The sequence below is a fragment of the Neopelma chrysocephalum genome, unplaced genomic scaffold (genome assembly GCF_003984885.1).
Source record: "Neopelma chrysocephalum unplaced genomic scaffold, ASM398488v2 Primary Assembly neopelma1_97017, whole genome shotgun sequence".
NCBI classification, from domain to species: Eukaryota; Metazoa; Chordata; class Aves; order Passeriformes; family Pipridae; genus Neopelma; species Neopelma chrysocephalum.
This window is the reverse complement of record NW_020925659.1, coordinates 120695-141659: the sequence shown is the minus strand read 5'-3', so window position 1 is coordinate 141659 and position 20965 is coordinate 120695. Positions and strand designations below refer to the sequence as shown.

At 38.6% G+C, this 20965-nt stretch overlaps 1 protein-coding gene across 1 annotated transcript in view; it reads right to left on the bottom strand.

Moving 5' to 3' along the window:
• Window positions 1-19928, bottom strand: part of LRRC2 (leucine rich repeat containing 2) — a 64511-nt gene extending 44583 nt beyond the window's left edge. Inside the window, exons 1-2 of the mRNA XM_027671026.1 lie at window positions 19820-19928; window positions 9568-9713 (exon numbers count right to left, since the gene is read on the bottom strand). Of these exons, the coding sequence (XP_027526827.1) occupies window positions 9568-9692 (125 nt within the window). The 5' untranslated portion in view covers window positions 9693-9713; window positions 19820-19928. The remainder of the gene's footprint in view (window positions 1-9567; window positions 9714-19819) is intronic.
• Window positions 19929-20965: the final 1037 nt, after the last annotated feature.

Here is a 20965-nt window from a genome sequence, read left to right as displayed (position 1 = left end):
AAATTTTCCTGGGGGGAAAAAAAAAGTCATTTTAGAAAGTAAGAAGTGCCTTTTTTCCCCTGCTCTTATTTGTTCCAGCATAATGATTTATTTTCATTTTCACACCAACATCTTCTTAGAAGGTAAAGGTCAATGTTATCACGTGCCAACTAATTTCAGATTCGATTTCAGTGTAACTTTAGGTTTAAACTTTTTTCTCATAGAACTACAGGTGCAATGTCAATTTGATATAATTAAGCATTGTCAAAAGCACGTGCTTTTTAGTTCTGAGATATTTATTTCAGCTTAGTCAATTAAAGAGCAGGTTGATTAAGTGAAGCAAGAGTTCTTTACACCAAAATAAGACTCTGCAGAGCCCCTTGCACAAGGGGCTGATCTCACAATTTCAATGCCAGATCCCTGAGACTCATTTGTGTGATCTCCACCCTCCAGCAGAAATTTTAAGCTAAAGGACTGAACAAAGCTGACAGCTGAAGGAGGACACAAAGTTCAGGATAAAGGTAAAAAAATGTCGTGTCCTAGAAAGAGAATCACGTGCAAGTTTGTAAAGTTCGAGTAGGAAGTAACAAAAATTGTACAGGTATTCCCAGATAATGATGGGATTTTGCTCTACAACGTTAAGGTGTTAAAAAATGACACATGAAACAGAATCACAAGAAGCATCTCCAACACCTTTTGCGGAAATAAATAATTTTTGGACGCTCATAACAAGGTGTGAGATAGAAACTGCAGTGCAGAATGTGCTTACAGGAATATGATAGCACAGATTAAAAGTCATATTTGTCTCAGTGCTACCAAAATAAATCTTAAGAGATCAAAACTATACACCTAAATAGGAAAGGTGTTATTGAGAGAGCTGGATGCACTGTGGCACTTCCAGAAACCTCAGGGGATGTTAGAGAGGCTTGAAAGCAGAGAGCACAGCAACAGCAGAGGCAAACACACAGCACAGGGACGTGTTGCAGGCACTTTGCACAGCTTTAGAAAATACATATGATCATTTGTCAGGGAAAGGAGCCCGAGAGACCACTGGAGGACAGTTTTGAGGAGCAACACACCACACATGGGACACCAGAGAACTGTAAAAAGCCTCTTCAGTAATAATGACTGCAGGGTGTTCCCAAGGGACATCTCTATAAGGAGAAGATACAGGGAAGCACCTTCTAAGATATTTCAGAAGGTGAATTAACAGTGAAGTTGTATAAAAGTGTAGCTCAGTGGGTAAAATGTTGGCAGACTGCATGAGGACAGCACAAATTCAAAGCACATTCTGATGAAGAGACAGTAAGGATACCTTTCTCCCCTCGTTGCAAAAAAGGCAAAAATATTTAAAGAAAGACAAAATGGTACTTATCTTCAAACTAAGAAATTATAAGGCAGTATAAGGTCTGACAAGCATAAAAAAAAACAAGTGAAGTTCCTTACTGCAGGTATACAAATGAATAAGAAAAGGATTTTGTAGCATATCAAAAGCAGGAAGCCTCCCAGAGAGACGATGGGAACAATAACTTGTCAAGGTATGAAAGGAGCAGTGAAGGAATAGTTAAAGAAGTTATTAAGAGCTGCAGAACTGGCTTCAGTTTTCATTAAAGAGATCAGAAAGTACTTTATGTGTAGAAGTCTGGAGGACTTTCTGGTATTCAAAGAGTCAACAGAGGAGGCGTGAGAACACTAAAATATGTATTTGAAATAGATCTCCCAATTTCTCCCAGTGTCTGCTGCAGTGTGGAATGTTTCATGCCACAGCAAGCTGTGATATCAGTTAGGAAGAACACGACTGGACAGACAGAAAATATGTCCAGCAACACGTTGAGTTCAGCAGAAGCTGCTGGTACAGTCAAGGAAGAGCCCACCAACCATGCACACCTCCTAATCTCTTCTGAAGCTACTTGATATGACAAAGACAAGAAAATAGGTTGGAGCAGACACAGCTCCTTAGCCCACATTGTGATGCTTCAATGAGCTGCAGATGATATTTCTGGTTACAGAGACCCAAACACAGGATTGCACTAGGCAGCACTACCAAGGGTATCTCCTCCAGTTACAGCTCATAAGTGCTCAGATGACAGAATTTTCCACATCAGCTGATATTTTCCATATCAGACATGAAAGTTCGAACACCTTTTTCAGATGCTCTGACACGTGAGTCAATTCAATTTTTAGTGTTGGTCTTACCTGTTCAATCTGCCATTGGAGCCACAGAAACCACCAGCACAAAAAAAAGGCAGATGTTGTAATTATCTGAACCATTAAGAGGCAGAAACCTCAGGACCACAGGACCAAAAGCCTAGAATTCACTATTTTTTCCTAAAATATTCTAAATAATCTTAGTTTCACTTACCACCACTGTAGTGCTGTTTCTCACATTCTGCTCCAGTCCTCCACATACAGCTTTTCTGTCCCTCTGTGAAGTTTAACTTTACATTACTACCCTCTCATTTCCATGGAAGTCCTTCATTTTCCATCAGAGCAACAAACATTTGATCTCAGTGCATAACTCAACGCACTGAAAAAACCTTGCCAACAAAATGGGTGGGGTTTTTTTATTCATTGCTCTTCACTCAATCACCAAAAAAAATGACTGACTGATTCCTCACAGAAAATTCTAAATTCTAAGAATGTTAGAAACTTAAAAAAAAAACAAACAGACAGAAGAGGTCAAAAAGTCTAACTCAATAAGAAGTAAGGCACTGAGCTGCACTACTACACCTCAGTCAGGTAGACTCCAGGAGCACTGGAGTAGAGGGCTCAGATCTAAAATTTTACTCTCTCACAACAATGAATATTGAAAATGGCAAGAAAGGGGCTACAATAAAGCTGAAACAATAAACTGCCCTCTGACAGTTTGCTGATAACAAAACACAAAACACGGGAGGTCACTGCCAGCCAACTAAAACAAAATGCACACAACAAAAAACTGCTGTTGAGCAAACCAGTCGGTGAAATATTGACCTCAGAAGAAAGAGAGGCATTAAAAATTAAACCTGGTGGGGAATTCAATATGGATATTACACACTGATATGGAAATCCTGTGTCAAATTGCTTCTTTAGTCCTACATTAAATTATGGCAACGTGCTCTGTTAAGCTTTTAAAGAATGCAAGAATACCCACTTATAGTCACTAGACTATGTACAAGAACATTTTGAACAGATGGAAAGCGAATTAATAACGGAGCAACAAAAGTGCATAATTTTGTACAGCACATTTCAGAATGAAAACATTATGTTTCCCACAGGCAGAGGTTCAAATAATTTACAACCCCTGCCTGTACTCTCGGGTTACACACTGAGCAAATGAATCCCTGTGAGCCTTCCTGGCCTGGAGCTCTGACTTACACCCCAGCCAGGACCTGTCAGGAAGCAAAGACCACAAAGCTGCAATTTGCAGAGTTCAGTTGGGATGAAACCAAAGGGATCTATTGGGGCACAACATTGTCATTCTGCTCTGTCACTGTAAAAAAACTGAGGTGATGGTACTTCTTAAGGGATCTTTATAAATATAAAGACCATTTCAAGTCTTTCTTCGGTGGCAACCCTCAAATAAGACAGAATTTCTGCCATGTTTGTCATATCTGAAGGCTGTTGCATGAATCTTCTGAATCTTTCTGAATTTTCTGAAAGAAAAGGTTTCTAAAACTGTGTGGAAAACAGACATCACAGATATCCACAGAAATAAAATCATTTTTTAAATACACAGAGAAATTAGATTTCTGGTCTTGACGCCTTGAAGGCTCTTGATATTGCAGAAACACGTTTTCACACCTGGGAAATGAGCTGGTTACAAAAATCACAGCCCTCCTAAAGTTCATGTCTTTTAAATACTATTCAGTAATAAAATATTTTGGTCTTCCTCTAGAACTTGATCAAACTGTTGCAGTCAGATTAAAGAAACAACAATCATTTTCAGTGTTTAAAAAGCTGGAGTTAGTCAAGCCTAATTTAGGTGGGAGTATGAACAGAGAAAAATATTTTTCCTGGACAAAAGATCGAGATGAGAACTAAGGTTCCAACTCATGAAACTAGCCCAGTGTTTCCACTTCAATCATAAAAATGGTCCAAGTCATTTTTGAAAAGGCTGGTTGCGTGTAGTTTGTGTTTGACAAAAGAGAAAAAAAAAAGTTAAGTTTTATACCCATATATCTGTAACACAAAAGCACACCTGTCACTGAGGCAGACTGTATGTAGTATAAAGCAAATTTTACTTTGGCAAGTTATTTCCCAATACACTGCCTTTTTCCAGTAAGCTTTCAGGACCATACACCGTAGGTATGAAATGGGAACACCAGGGAAATAGAAGATTGGAGTATTTCCATTTGGGTTAGTGCTGAATTTCTCATCAGGTAATCATTCCCCAAATGCTGTTTCACTACTGCAGTACACCTGCAGAAATGAGATTTCACAACACACAACCTTTCTATATTATTATTATTATTTTTATACATATTACCTGTCAATAACAGGGCAGCTCCTCGCCTGACATTTTAGTTTCTCCAGTCTAATCAACCTGATGCAAAGAGTTACTACAAAAAAAAATCCAGTGACTGGGCCCTTCAAAGGAGCAACCACCTTGGAAAACAAGAAGTGTGCATTGGTGAGGATTTCAGAGCCATCAAAGCAAACGAGGAGTAATTGGGTTTCTTCCAATTAATGTAGCACCTGCTGCTCAGTGTCTGACTGGGAGTCCTTGAGGCTCTTTGGTAAAGAAAGGAAGTTTCGTTAGATGGCACTATTTGCTCTAAATCAGGATGGAAGAATTGGCCAGGACACGGTGACATCAGTTTAGGCATCACCAGCCACGCAGGATGATTGAATAGGCCCATGGAATTGTTGTAAGAGCATCACAGTTAAACTGGAGCTCAGCCCAAAACAATATTCCTGATGGATGAGTAACAAACTCAATTGAATTGATCTAATTTCAACCTCGTTGCCAGGCTTTTCCATGGGTTGCAAAGGGTTGTGGCTGAACAACAGCTTTTACCTTACACCATTACCTCACATTATTTTACATGCAAGGTCTGTATGCCCAGGTGCCTAAAAATAAAGTGTTTATTAGTGCTGCACATCTAATCCCAGCTTGTTGTCTATAATTTGTGTTTGTGGACAAAGTTTTAGACTTGCTGGGAAAAAGTTTTGAACTGGGTAGGAGAATAAACATCGCAAATAAAATCTTATTTCAGGTACAAACTGAAGTCTGGCAGAGAGATAGAGACAAATCTTTTTTGTTAAATGAACATGCAACCTCTCAGGGAAAAACAGTCACTGTCTGCCTGTAGAGTGTAGTTTGCTTTTTGCTTTTTGCTTTTTACTTTTAACATTCAGGAAGTGCATAACTCAGAAAAATAACGCGTGCACATTTAGCCAGCCAGGCTTTGAGAGGAAATTTTTGGAGAAGAGACACTCTGGAAGAGGTAGCTGAACAAACTTTTATCATTGCTGCATGTTTGTTAGTGGAGAGAAGAGGCTGTGCCTTTTCACAGCAAAGACTTAGATAGCTAATCTGGGCAAACAGCTCTGGCATTTCCTTGCTTGAATGCTTAATTTGTTAGCCTTCAGTTTTATCTCACCTGCTCTCACACAAAGAAGACAAACATGTCACAATCCTTAAAAAAAAAAAAAAATCCAACTGTAAACTTTCACTCTCACTCCCTTAAAAAAAAAAATAAAAGTAGAAAGGAAAACTTATTGAGGAAAACCATCAAACTACATCAAGTTAACCTGACAACATTCATTATTTCAGGGTAAAATACAAGACTGTTCCCCACTACCAGGATCAAGAAGATTAAATATAAAACACTGCTATGAACACAAACTTCCTCCAATAATATGCACTTCCATAAACACATAGATAACCTTGTAACAGTTTGTGCTTCATATCCTATGGGAGATTTAGAATGGGCTTGTCTGGATCGATCAAGAACGTGAAGTAAATTGAAATTAAACCTGTACAACACCATTCTATTTCTTTTCCTTTTATATTCAGTTGCTGGTCTGTGTGTGTTCTTTAAATTGCCATACTTCCACAGTCCCACAAAACCAGGGGGGAAACAGAGGACTGAATTAATTCCACACAAAATTGTGTGATACCAACACCTCAGAAGGCCAGATATGAATCTCTCACAGCTGTCGGCTCTCCAGAATCAGCTTTCACTGGGCAGTTGCTTCAACCTCTGCTCTAGACCTGTAAATTCCCAAAAATCTTTACAAGAGCTCACTGTTGATGCCAACAGAGTTTAAGCTTTTTGTTCATTTGTGAGATTTTTCTCTGAGAAAACCTCCAGTCAAAAAATATCTTATATGTGACTGTTCACTGATTCTGCATCAAGAATTGCCTTGCCCCAAGGCAAGCAGAGTTCCCTAGAGCTTAACTGGGAGTTTGTCCTCCAATAATACATACTACACTTCACTACAAATTATTAGGTCATTTTACGTGGCAACATGGCTATAAAGGACCTGTGCAATCTCAAGGGCACTGGCAAATTGTAAGTTCTTTGAGGAAAAACTTGTTAAAAAATAAAAAAAAAAAAAAAAAGAAAAACAAAGCAGCCTCAGAAGGCCAGATTCCAAACTCATCTGTTACACGAGTCTATTTGCAGAGAAAATCTATTCATTTCAGCCCTACTTAGGAATTCGCTCTGGCTGCTGGCAAAAGTAGATATCTAGAATCTTAAATGCTGGAATGCAGCCCTCATCTGGGGCAACTAACTGCCTTCTTTAAATGTCTTTGTGGAAACATCACTTTGGATCAAAATCCTTTACAAAACACTTTCTTGCTGTGGCACAGTGTGTACTAACATTGATTTCAGTGTGCCTACCTGACAATAGCAGAATATTATTATTATTCTGATATTATACCAGAATTTAGTTACACACTATTTTATTTAAAAATAAAATAGTATTTTATTTTTACTCCATAAAATAATTAAATGTATTTCTACAGGAAAACGTTATTTCTATTAGGTATTTAATCATAATTAAAATTTTATCTATACTTTCAAGACAACAACAAGCAAAGTCTTGTCATATTTTTGGCCCAACATTTGAGAGCACCGAAAAGCACCCAAGAAATAACTTGTGGTCTGACATTCAGGACCTAAATGCCAGTGGTCACTGCACACTTCATAAAACAAAGAGGATTTTCTATTAACTGAATTTAGCATGTTATTACTAATACTCATATTACTTTGCCTGTTATTCTGCCAGCTTTGTCTATTCTGTAAGGACGAATATGGACTTTGCCATTCATCACAGTGGGTGAAACACTGATCACTCATACTCAGGAGACAAAACCTAAATGTATTTCCTCCTTTTTTCCAGGAGCTCTAGAAGCAGAACTAGCTGGAAAGCAATCTGAGAGCATGAAGGTGCACAACCACCCAAAGCACAGCGTGCAAATTGCAATTTAAAGGAAGAAAACAAAAACCCTTCCTGCGTGCTGCGAGTGCACTCGAGCCCTTTTATTTCTGTGCATTATATCTCAAATTCCACATCTCCAGTTGCTACAGGGAGATAACAGAATGACTTTGGACCCCATTAGCAGAAAAGGTCAGAGCAAGCAGCCGAGCTCCCTTCTTTCAGGTGCAAGGGTGGCTACAGACAAACAACCACAGGCAGAAAAGGCAGGGAGAATGTATTGGTTTTATGGAAAAGACAAGTCACAGTAAGAAATTAGTCTTGACCTGTGCTACTAGCTAAAAACATGGGAGCTCAAATTAGCTACCTCAGAGCACATAAGGTTACCCTCTTTCCCTCTTACGTGAGAAGTTGCCCATTCTTGGATCCTGATTTGCTTTTTTTTACTGACGAGCTCAAAAGTTCTCTTCTGCACCACAGACAACAAAAACCAAAAAAAAAAAATGTGGTGGGGGGTGTTGACATGTTGTCCACACTGGGACAGAAATAAGGTTTGATCAAGCTTCATCCCAAATCTTTTCAATTGTCTTTTCCACCATAAGGGAAACAGGAAACATCCATCTCTCAGCTGTCATGGTTTAACCCCAGACAGTAACCAAGTACCACACAGACACTCCTCAGCTCCCTGGTGGGATGGGAAAAGAATCAGGAAAAAAAGAAAGTAAAAGTTTGCCTGAGATAAGAACAATTTATTAGCAGAAAAAAAGTAAAGTATAATATTACTAATATTAATGGCAATAATAATAAGGAAGAGGAGAGAGAGAGAGAAATAAAACCCAAGAGAAACAAGTGATGCCCAATGCAACTGTTCACAACCTGTTGAACAATTCCCAAACCATTCCTGAGAAACAATTAGTTACTTCCAGCCAACTCCACCAGTTTATAGACTGAGTATAATGTTCTATAATATGGAATATCCAGCTTGGGTCAGCTGTCCTGGCTGGGCTCCCTAACTCGATCCTAGCTGAAACTAGGACACAGCTCAGACCAAAAAGAAAGGTCTTGCTAGAGAATTCAATTTGTGGGATGAACTTATATTTTCTTTTTTCTTTTTCCTTTTTTCTTTTCCCTCTTTTCTTTTTCCTTTTTACTTTTTCCTTTTTTCTTTTTTCTTTTTCCTTTTTTCTTTTTCCTTTTCTCTTTCCTTGTTAGGATTACGGTTTTTAATTCAGGCTTTGGTAGGGATGGAAGAACCAAGGCTGTTACTACAGATGTCTTGAAGAGAAAGGTCCTGCAGAAAGGACAGTCAGACCTTGTATTAGATCTCCTCTCAGACCAGCAGCTGTGTTGTCAGTGCAGATGCACTGGCAGTGAGAGAATCTGTGAGTGGGAGTCCCCTGAGATCACTAAAACACCACATGAAGGTTCAATGTAATGATGTTCTTAAGAAAGGGCACTGTTTAACCCCGTGCATTTTATTTTTTAAAGTAGAAAGGGATTTTTATTCCTTTTTTCTCTTCTTGGAGGGAGAAAAATAAGTCATAAGTTTTCAACATATTCAGTATATGTTCAGTATATATTCAGTATATATTCATATATCCAGTATAATATTCAACAGTGTCTTATGAGAAGCAAAATATTTCTTAGGGAAACCATAAATCAAATATAATAAAAACAATAAAAATATTAGTGGACGTTAAGCATTATAATCAAGGACATCTTTAATACCTCAAAAAAAAAGAAATTCTTTTATTCTATTCTTTATCTCCTATTCACAAACAATTGAATGTGTCCATAAATTTAATTCCTTTTGTTTCCCCTCTTAACTCAAGAAAATGAAATTAAGTATTTCTTAGTACTGAAACAAGTATGTTTGCATGAATTCCATAATTAATAAGCTATACTTTTATATAGCATATAAGACATAGAAAGGCAAAAAATGTGTTATTTTTCTCTTCGGTTTGAGTCAACTAAACAATAAAATACACAGTTGGTAAATCCCAATCTACACTGGAAAAGAGCAGGGACTAAGGAAATACAAGCACAGTTTGTGCTGCATTCCTCTTACAATCATCTGAGGAAAGGAGGTGAGAAATCATTGAAACTGAACCCAAAAAAGCAAAATTTTAATCATCGAGTAATGCTTAGTACATGACAGTGTTAGTGGGTAATAAGAACAGATTCAGTTAAAATGAGCAGCACAAAAGTTGGCTTTACCTCTCCAATGCACTTTGCTCTAATCTTTCTTTCTCCTTCCTCTGGCGTTCTTTGTTCTTCTTAACTCGAGTTTCCCACAGTCCTCTTATGACGGAAAAGTCAAATATTATCACCTGATGCCCCATGCTGTCGACATTAAGCTGCTCCTGCAAGAACAAGACAACTCGTCAGGAAAAAAATTATGATGAAAACAAGGAACCAAACTGTCATGTTTCATTAAAACTGTCTGGGGAGAAGAGCTGAAGGCATAAGAAATGTTAACATAGTACTCTTTCCATCTTACTCAATTTGTCCAGGGGTTTTGTGCTGGCAGTAATCAATGTAGCTTACAATCAACTTCTACATAAAATCTATGGCAACAGCTACATGTTAAATTTTTTGTGTCCCTTACACTTTTCCCTTTCCAAGATAAAGACAGAGATGCAAAGGAATACTGCTTCGATCAAGTAACAATGATGAAAATAGCTTTAAAGACTTTGCATTTTTAACAATTTCTGTAATATTGAAATGAGAGCTCCTAAAGAATTTATTAATTTTAAACCGTGCAAATTAATCTTGGGTCCTTGTGCATTTTGTTCTTCCTGTTCTCCTCCCTGTCCCCTTACAGGGGGAGAGTGGGGAGTGAGCAGGTAGCACATTTGTTGTCAGTGGGAACACTAAACTGTGGAATATTCATTCCTAAACCACGACACATGGATAGAAGCACATTCCAACAGTAGAAAACTTGGTATCAATACATCAATACATCAATATCCTGTGCAGCTAAGAATTGTGCTGAACTGGGCCCTAATTCACCAAGCTTTCTCTGTACTGGGAGGAGTAGCTCTAAAGAAAACTGATGAAAATAGCTTTAAAAACTTTGCATTTTTAACAATTTCTGTAATATTAAAATGAGAGCTCCTAAAGAATTTATTAATTTTAAATCTTGCAAATTCATCTTGGGTTCTAGTTCACCTGCTAAAATCCCTAATGTAAGCACACATACAAATCTGGATAAAAGAGGTGAAGCTATACTATTTTTCTTGGGGTCACTGGTAAGGGTATTATCATCACAATATAACTGGCTTTCATGAAATGTAGCTAGATCACCTACACAGAAAAGTCACTTGTTTAAACTTTGTGTGAGGTTTTACTAGAGAACACATTTATTATACCATTTCTAAGCTTATTAAAAAAATAAAGAAAGGAAGGAAGAAAACCCTGCTGGACTGTCCACTGATCAGCTAAAGAGCAATCTGCCCCTTCCTTTCCTGGGTGTTTTCAAGCTTGTATCTAAATCTTTTTTACTTTGTTGTGATCACTTTTTCAAAGCCCTACATTCTTCAGCTGGGGCTACTTATTATCTGTCCTTCTGTCATAATACTGAGGAGGAATGGGCAATTATTCTCCCCTTTATATTTTTTTTCTCTCGTGGCTTTGTAAATGTCCTTTTCTCTTTCACCCTCTTTCACCTGTAAGATGTTACATCTCTCTGTAAGATGTAACACATAAAGAATAATTTCTTCTGAGCCAGCAAAACACCCCCCTGTCCTCTGCAAAATGCACAGCATGGACACAAAAGGATTATGCACAGCTACCCCCACAGGAAAGTTTCCTACCTGTTTGCCTTATTAGTCATCTCAGTAAGAAAGTGCCTTACAAATACCTGCAGGTACTGGCACAGAGACTGGTCAGAGACCAGAATCTTTCTATTTACATAGCTTTCTGTGTCTTGGGATGTTTATATAAATGTTATCTTTGCTGTTCATAAAGCTGCTCCCACTGCTTGTTTATCTTTGCAAGCACCAAGAATGTGGCAAAAATAGTCCCCGACCCACCTGGAACCAACTGCTGACAACAGCCAAGTCAAAACCCCATTAAAGCAGTGTAATTAGAACAGTGACCTTCTTCTCTGGGGAAAGGTTTATCTATAATCAGCTGACCCTTATAAAACATACTCGCTGATAATTTACAGGAGCTGTTTGCCACATAAAATAAAAACATTCACCTCTGCTTACCAGGGAAAGAAGCCCAGTGACAAGGACTTCCCCCCTCACAGTAACTGCAGACCAGCAGTCACTCTGTAAGGTCTAATTAATTCTAATAGAGCAGTTTTGGTAGAAGGACTATTGCAGGAGCTGATTTGTTGCCAGAAAGTGAAGTTGCAGCTGGCACTTGACCTCTATTGAAACTAGATGGCCTTAATCAACACAGAGTCTGAGTAGACTGTGAAAGTGCTCTTTTTCCTTGACTTTTTCCCCACCTTCCTGTCTCACAGGTTAAGTCATCTGTTCTTTATTGAGGCACTGATTTATTAGACACTCAGGTTGGAAAAGTTCATACAGCTTTTATTCACATATTGCACTGGGCTGCAGTGCATCAGGGGGGTTTTCTTCAGTGGTACAACAAGCAGAGGAGGAACTTGGGTGGGAGGTGAGAGGTGTCCATCATAACTCCTCAGGGCTAATCTCTTCAGAAGGAGCAAATCCACAAATCCTGATCAGGTTACAGGGTGACAGGCTTTAGAAATATTCATCAGGACAAACACAGAACGCTTTTTGCCATCCACAACTCTGAAAAGGTCACCTAACAATCTCCACAGAGCTGTTGCTTTACCTTATAAACTTGTCTAAAAAATAGGCATGAAGTACCAAGCATGATGGCACAACATGCATTTGCCAAAGCTCAGACATCACCATTTTCCTGATGATGAGATGTTGCCCAGAAAAGAAAAGAGAGCCTGGCAAACTGGCCAAAACTCAACTAATCTGATCCTAAGTGTGGGTTCTTCAGGGTACCTACTCATGCATGGCAAGAATTTGTGACAGAAGAAGCAACTACTAATAATGGTTTCCATTTCTAGAAGTGCATGGGGCTGTACATGTTCAACACCACATACAGTGGTTGCTTTAATCTATTATTATTATTGTTTATTATTATTTATTTTTTTATTTATTATTGTTGTTTGTTGTTGTTTATTGTTGTTGATGTTGTTCTTATTTTTATTTATGTTGTTGTTCTTACAGGTTGGAAGTTAAATTTGGGTAGAGAAATGTCTCATTATACACTTCTCTCTAACTTCTTCCCTTCAATTGGAAACAGGGTTGTGTTTTATCCCATACTTAAGTTCTTCACAGGTAATCACTATTATCACTTTACCAATTGTCAGAAAACACAGTGAAGTTAGAAAGGGCCTCTGGAGCCAACTGCTCTGCTCAAAGCACTCATATGGTTATTCACTCAAATCTATACTGCAGACCCCTTCATTTTCCAATTTCCCCATCCTTTTGTAATTCAACATCGCTAAATTATGCTGTAGATCACCAACACAACTTTGTCAGATGATGCATGGTTATAACATTTATCAGTCTTTTGACTTATTAGTGAGATAGATCACAAAAGCAAGGCTGTTCAGTAATGTATCCAATTTATGTACAGTGCTTTCCGGGGGAAAAGGGATTTAGAAACACAAAAACAAGGCAAAGAAATCATTTACAGGAGAAACTAGTGTGGAAAAACTAGTTCTCTGTGTTTGTCTGTGAAAGCAAACAATCTTATCCCCGGCCATTTACACCTCCCAAGAAATAATCTACAAGGCCTTAACCAATATCCTTAAAAGGCAACATACTGGGTAGCCAAACTAATCTTATCTTCTCAGTTATGATTAGCTCAGAAACAAAGCTGACCATTTATGATACTTTTTTTTTTTTTTAATTATTGCAAGATATTCCCTTTATAAGCAGCTACACTTTACATTTAAGGAAATATTTTAAAATAATATATATAATTTTATATATATTCAATATATATATAATTTAATATCTATAATTTAAATATATATTTAATATATTTAAATTATATTTAAATATAATATATAATATTGTATATAATATATATAAATATATAAATATAAATAAATATATAATTTAAATAATTAATTTTATTTTTTTTTAAATAGCTCTTTTTTAATAAGTATTTCATAATTTGGCAATGTGATAAGAGAGGTTGTAACCAGAGAAACTTGTACTAGTGGCAGAGGAAAGAAATTTCCTTTTGTTACACTCTTTTCACTCTTCATGCTTTTTTATAAGAAGAGAGAGAATTAAAAATCTCTTTGAACGGCATGGCCTTTGCAACATCTTCTCTTCCTCAACCTGTCATTTGCAACTTTGTCCAGTTTTCATCAATAAGGAGCTCATAGGAATCTTTATAATCAGAATTTTCCCTCTATACATTCTAAACCACAAATTGATCTTTCTCTCCCCCGGGGTGGCACTTTCAGTCCAAGATGCTACAACCAACAGGATTTTCTCAATTTCAACACTCCAGAGTTCTGTCCCTTCACTGGAGCACCTTCACCACGCCCCTCTCCTACCAAGCAACTCTCTCAGACTTGTCCCACTGTGGGCCCCATCTCAACACTGAGACCCTTCTTCTTACCATGTAGGTCTAATTTCTGGTTTCATAAAGAATAAAACATCTTTCCTTAACAGTCTTGCAGAAACTTTATTCATTTAACTGCATATATAGATAGGCCTATTAAAATCAAACACAGTCCTCACGTGTATAAGGATAATGGCACTCTGAAACATTCAGAGGATTAAGTGGCAAAACCCCCAAAATCTTAGTGATGATACTCATCATGCGTTTTATTTTAGTGATATAACATTAATGCTAAGTGTTATTGCTAGTAAAAGCATCTGCCTAAGTATCTGCATGGATTATTTTTATTTTACCATTTATTTTAACATCTATTTTATTTTATCATATAAATTCACCTGAAGGTATGCAGGCTGTTCTCCAACATCTACTTCAGACTTTCTTTTTTAAATAGCAGTAGTACTCAGGAGGCCTATAACCAGAATCTTTTCAGAAATTTGAAAACAGAATGGAAAAGAAGATATCTGCCTTGTGATACCTATAATCTTTTTTATTTTTCATTTATTCTTTTTCATGCTGTTGCTACAAATATGTGCATGCTTCAGATGTCGACCCACCACTTAATTCATGTCTGTAATTAACTTAAACTAGAGCAACACCTGCACACAGAGGTGTTTCAGTGTGTTGTGGGGAGGTGGGGAATCATTTTGACAAAAATATTGTCTTCTAAGTTGTGCTATTTCATGTGCTCATTATGAACCAGAGAGTGATCAGGTCCTGGAGAACAAACACCACCAAGGTGAAGCTTCCAAATGCCACATTTTGGCTGCACATTTTTGAACACCCCATGTCTGGGAGCGATTTTGCTTTTTAGGAGGAAAATCAGGTACGGAATTGGCTCTGAAAATGACCACCAAACTAACCTCTTCCTTCATTCTCTGAAGAATCAGATCTAAATCACCTCAAAAAGAGACTCTTGAGAGGCTGGGGGGAGAGGGGATGACAACACCAACACAAATCCAAGAGGCTGAGTTTAAATTTTTGGCTGATCACGTAAGAGTTTGAAAACCACACACCAAAATCTCCGCTCCAGGGTGAAACCTGTTTCCACACTTGTAGAGCTAAATACAGGGATGAGATATATAACTGAGACAAAAAGAAAAATCAAACTTCCACAAGGAATAATCTCCGTGCAATGAACCACAGCACCACAGCCTGCACAAGTCACTTACTTTTCTCCAAGAGTCACCCAGAGGCTGCTCTGGAGTAAAGAAATTAATTGTTCACCATGCTGTGTTCAACAGATACCCATTAAAATATAGTTGGAAAACTGAGCAAATAACCCTACATGACACTTTCTGATACCAAATATACACAATTCTTTGTTTTACACAGAGGTATTTAATTTATACATAAAATAATCTCTCCAGTAAAGCTGGAAAGATTTAATGTGCTGTGCCTTAAATGCCCTTGCTCCCTTCAATAGTGATATCTCCAACCCTTGTTTGCAGTCCTGCCACAGACCAGCCAGGTGCTTCCACAGCCATCCTTGGTGGCAGCCAGTGATCCCAAAACCTCCTGTATTTGTTACCACTTGACCTCTGAACCCTGAGCAGGCACTTGACAGCTTTTTTTTTACTTTTTTTTCCTCCTGGGCTTAGTATAAAGGGAAGAAATGATGACCTGCAGCACCTTTGGAGGTGTACCCAACCTGGGATTATGGAGGACTGGGGCAACTGGGTTCCAAACAAACTGCTGACGAGTACATGAGCTAAAAGCAGCCCTGAATTTTGGACAGAAGGCCTTCCACAGAGCAAAAGTGCTTTTCACATCAGCAGCTTCGTCAAAAGAACAGTTTGAAGCCTTTCTGCACCTGAGATACATCAATGCACAGGGGAGCATAACAGAGAGAGAAAAAAAAAGGACAAGCAATGTCTTCTTTGGACAGAAAAGTAGCAGAGCACAGGAGAAGATTCACGTTCTTAGATGTGTGGCCTGCCAGGATTAACTCCACCAACTCTTCTACGCCTTCTCCCTGTTCACCAGCACTCTCTGTCTTGTCTGCAGTGGGTTGAACACAGCCAGTCACAAACCAAAATTATGTTGGCTTTATTATGCTGCACCTTAACCTCCTCTGAACAAAGGGGTTAATGCTGACCAACTTGTCTGTGCACAGTGCATTCTGTAGAACAAGACACATTCTGTGTCTTCTCTTGAGTCTGGAAAGGCTCCAGCATAGCTTTGATGCCACAGGTACAGCCAACATTAGTCTCTGTTACCAGCCCTCCTGATTTCATATGATGCCTGGCTGCCTTCAATAACAGCACTGTGTTATTTGTGTTATTTCCTTTGCTCTTTTACACGAGTCACTAAATTATTAATGACTTGGTTTCTTCAATTTGCTTAACAGCCTGGTTCATTTGGGCCCTTTTTTCTTGCAGATAATCACCGTGGGAGATCTGCTGCAATCTAATGAATATTACTGGCGGGATTACATAGGGGGAAGTGTGAGTGAAACATTTCCTACCAATCCTGCAAATAATTTCTCAGGAAATGAGCTCACTCACACTGCGGTTTAGAATGATCAAGTCATTTATCTCACAAGTCTTTAAATAATTCAAGGGAAACCAGACATTTGGAGAGCGACCGAACACATTTTTTGTGTTATCGAGATTAAATTACAGAAACATGCTGTGACTGAAAGAGCAGTAGAGATTGTGACAGTGTTCATCATATCCCAGTATATTGTGCTAACTGTGCACAGCTTGTAAGTGAGGTAGAGCTTCCCTGTGCCACTTGGGGAGCAGGAGAGGCCTGAAAAATGGGAAGCTGCTCTTCCCTGCCTAGTCTTGCTGCTAGTAACAGCCTCTTACTGTTCTACACCAGCAGGGAATTATACTCCCTGCTAATTTGGGTGGTTTGGCTGTCACTAAGCTTGCCAAATGTGGAGATTTGACAGTTAAGAGTTTCAGGTGAGGGATCCAAGGCAGACTGTGCTTCAGCTCACATCTGCATGCACGTGTGTGATGGCTGGGGCCCGGGGAACACGTGGCACACAGGGCAGTGCCAGGGATGACAGTGGCAGCCCCCCAAAGGCCTGGATCCACAGAGATCCAGCTATTGTAGCTACAACACGGAATAAATAGAAGAAGAAAGGGACAAGCTGCTCCAGGGCTGGAGAAAGCAGTGCTGACACCTGGATGCGAGCCCAGATGTTTGGGGAGTTTGAAACGTTCCCTTTTGCTCCCTCAAGAGCACAGTCTCATCCAGCTGGCTCCCAGAAAAACAAACACAGACAGGCAGTGACACTCTCAAGCTATTAATTAGTCCAACTTTCACTGAAGTTAATTTCAGAAATTAAATGTCTTTGCGTATCGTGGAGCTTTACCCTGAGTGCTCTGATGAATCAAGATCTTTTTTAGTTTTCTGACTTAAGAGGAGTTTAAGACCAGAACCTGACATTAACCTCTGTCATACACAAATAAACAACATCTGCATAGTTTACACAACACAAATAAGAGAAAACATGTCTTTTCTAGACCTAGTCCTTATGCTTCAGGTAGAAATAACTTTGAACACCATAAAATTAAAAAGAGACAGGCAAGGGCTAAGCTTGGTTTCCACACATTTTTATGTGCATATTTCTCTCTGCCCAGTGCTGCAGCACAATGTTTTACTGACAGTTTTCATTAATCAGTTCCTATTCTAGATGTAAATTAACCAGTCTCACAAACAAGATTCCTCTTTAGCACTGCAGTCTTCACGTTTTGATTTTTAGACAATTTTTCACGGGGCTATTCATTAATTAGGTCTTTAATTATGGATTAATTAGTGGCTGATTTACAATATTCCTCACACTTCCTCGACTCTTGTAGCAGTAATATGTTTGCCATCAAGCATGATAGATGTTACATATGCAAGGGGATTTATTACAGTTGTATTCCCCTAGTACTTCAGTGAGCTACTAATTATTCTTCCACTGACAGTAAAGGTAATGAAACACTGGACTGATGTCTGTGACATAAATGCATTCTTTTTTTTCTTTTTTTTTTCACTGGGTATTGCTGAAGAGAGGTCTAATTCTCTTAAGATTGAGAGAAAAACTATGTATTTGAAATGGGCATGTGTTTTAAAGCTGTTCCTTGTCAAAGGAAAAACAGTAAGCTCGAAAGTGTATTACATATTTCTTAAGGTGCTGATTGCATGAGTGTAGCTGTAGTCAGCAGGTCTAAACAATTGTCTCAGGTAGTACACAGCAGGGTCCTGGGAAATGCAGGCCATGAGCTAAGAACTGATTGGAGAGACTCTACTTACTACTCATGCACTCATGCATTTATTTAAAATAAATTTTAAAATTCATTTTAAAAATAAATTTGCACTCATTACCACTGAACAAAACATGAAGACTTTGATACACAATTGGATTGCATTAACTAAGCATAACACTACAGTTTCAGGTTTCTCAAACCTGTTCATGCCCTCCAGTTTTTTAACACAATGGCTCATTGACTTTTCTTATTTGTCTTAAGGATACTGAGCCATCCCCAGAAAGCAAGGCTACTACTACTGCTACCTTTTGTGTCCCTTCAGAGGGTCCAGTCTCTGAAGTTATCTATGTGGATGACAGCATCAAAATTTTAGGCTCCCAATTAGTCCTAATTGTGTCTAATCGAAGACCTTCAAAATTTTGATCATTTCCTTCTGCTCCAAGGGGGCAACTTTCCATACACTCATCTAAGAATCCAATCCAGCCATCTGCCTCTAGTGCAGAAGGAGAGAAAAAGCTATGTCTGACCTATAGCAGTCCTGTTTCCAGTGTTAGACACAAGATCATTAATTGCATACAGAGTGAAATGCTCACAGCCAGTTCCCAATCTGTTAAATTCTGTGATTTAAAAAGATATGGCAGTTAATTCAGATAAGCAAGAGACAGTGCTGCTTTCAGCTATTCCAGTAGCTCAAATGGTCCAAACCCCACCACAAAGTCATGAGGTGGCAGCTGTATGTTATCAGCTCTCTTCTCTCACCACATCCGTGTCTTTTCTCTTTCCCACAAAACCTTCCCATGCCTATGGATAGGAGGCACAGGTGGCATGGGTGGACAGCTGGACATCCTCCTTTGGAATAATTCTTCACCTTCACTTTCTGCCTTAGAAGAGCAAAGTGAGTGAAACTCTTTGACAGGATCTACCTCCTTGGTTAATAAACATTAACATCCAACCCTGACCCTGGAAATGGTGCTCAGTTAACTACTGTTGAGAGGAAGAGCAATGGTCAGCCCTTTTTAGCCTACAGAAAGCAACATGTCAGTGACAGCACATAAATACTTATGGTAGCAACAACAACAACAATAATGATAATATTTGACTTTAAATGATAGGCTTTGTTCACAAAAGATTCAGCAGGTTATATATTTCCTATGCCAGTTAGATTAGCTGTTAGTAGCTTACAGAAACTGAAGTTCTATTGCTTTCTTTAAATTCCACTGTAAATTTTGACAGACAGCAAAAGATAAATGGCCAACCCCTCCAACTATTTTTTTATTGAAAATCATTCTCACACCAGCATATGTCCTTGAGATGCAACAGCAAGGGTTTATTATACTGAGTCACAGAGCAAGTCTTGAAAGCTTTCCTAAATTATAAAGTTTGGGTTTGTCAGAGGCGTAAATCTACTTAGAGAAGCTGTGTATGGGGTGAATCTTAGTCTCTTTAAAGGTGTCCACCAAATATACTGCCTTGGACGAAACTCTCCATGCTCCAGTTATTTTTCCCTTATACACCAGCATGCAAAAATCCACAGCTCAGAAGCAGCAACAAAGACATGATAGCCGCTTTCCCTGCCATTTTCACACATCTGAAGAAACACAATAATCAGCAAAACTGTCACTTACCCACTACTAAAGACCACGAGTGTCCAGAGCTCCTGGGGGTGCTCTGTGGTTACTCAATTTGGGACACTGAGGTTGTTTATAGCAGTGGCACAGCTCGTGGCCAGCCAGACCTGCTTGAGCCCAGCAGCGTGACTGGCCTTCCAGATGTACTAATGTGCTATATTTGTACAGTGATAACATGATCTGTGGTCTTACAGCAGAGGCACGGGCAGGATAAAGTGTCTGCACTGCAATGACTCGACACAGGATGAGAAACAACAGCACCAGGACAGCATCTCCTTTGCTCCAAGGAAAGTGTGACAGAGCTAATGTTGCTCGTGCTTATGTATTTTCTTTGGAAAAGGGGCAAGGAGAATAAGAAAAAAGATACATCTATAGTGTGGACTCCTCTGGTACAGACTAGCTCTTCGTTCCCATGCCCATACAGTTCCAAGATAAACATGCAGACAGTCCCCATAAGTGATTGACCCAGAGAAAGAACTGTAGTGTTTCTAGTGAAGAGTTTGGGCCTGACGTTTTCAAAACTGCTTTTGATTAAATTTCCTTTTAAATTCAGCTTTTCAATTAAAATGTTATTTAACATTCTGAATTAAAAAAAAAAAAGAAACCTGGCATTTTTCAACAATTTCTGTTTATTTTTCATCACTGCCAGTAACAATAAGCATTAATTACTGCAACTGGGTTTGGCTGAAACTTCAGATGCTGGTTTTACATTGCTGCATTTTCAGTGCCTTGCTGAAATTATATTATATTGGTACCAACAGAATTGGAAAATCCGTTCAGTCATCTTATTCTTCACAAACACCAGTGATGAAAAAGGATCACCACATCCAAGTTGTCTACCAGATTTTTATCTTCTGACACAACCACTCACAAATTTGCATATTTTTGCCAAATAGCTGTCTGGGTTTCCTGCAGCAGTGAGCCTGCAAGAGCTGACAATGCAATCAGTGATGGAGACAATACTTTGGAGCAGGGAAAGTGCATCCCTTCTGTGTTCAAAATCCTGGTCCATATTTCTGCTTTCTCACACACTGCCTAGGAAAAAATGATCCTATATTTTTGTTCAGAACACAACAGCATGAAATAATACTTAATTAGCAATTATATTAAGGAACATGTGACCTCCATCTCACTTTTTCGGGA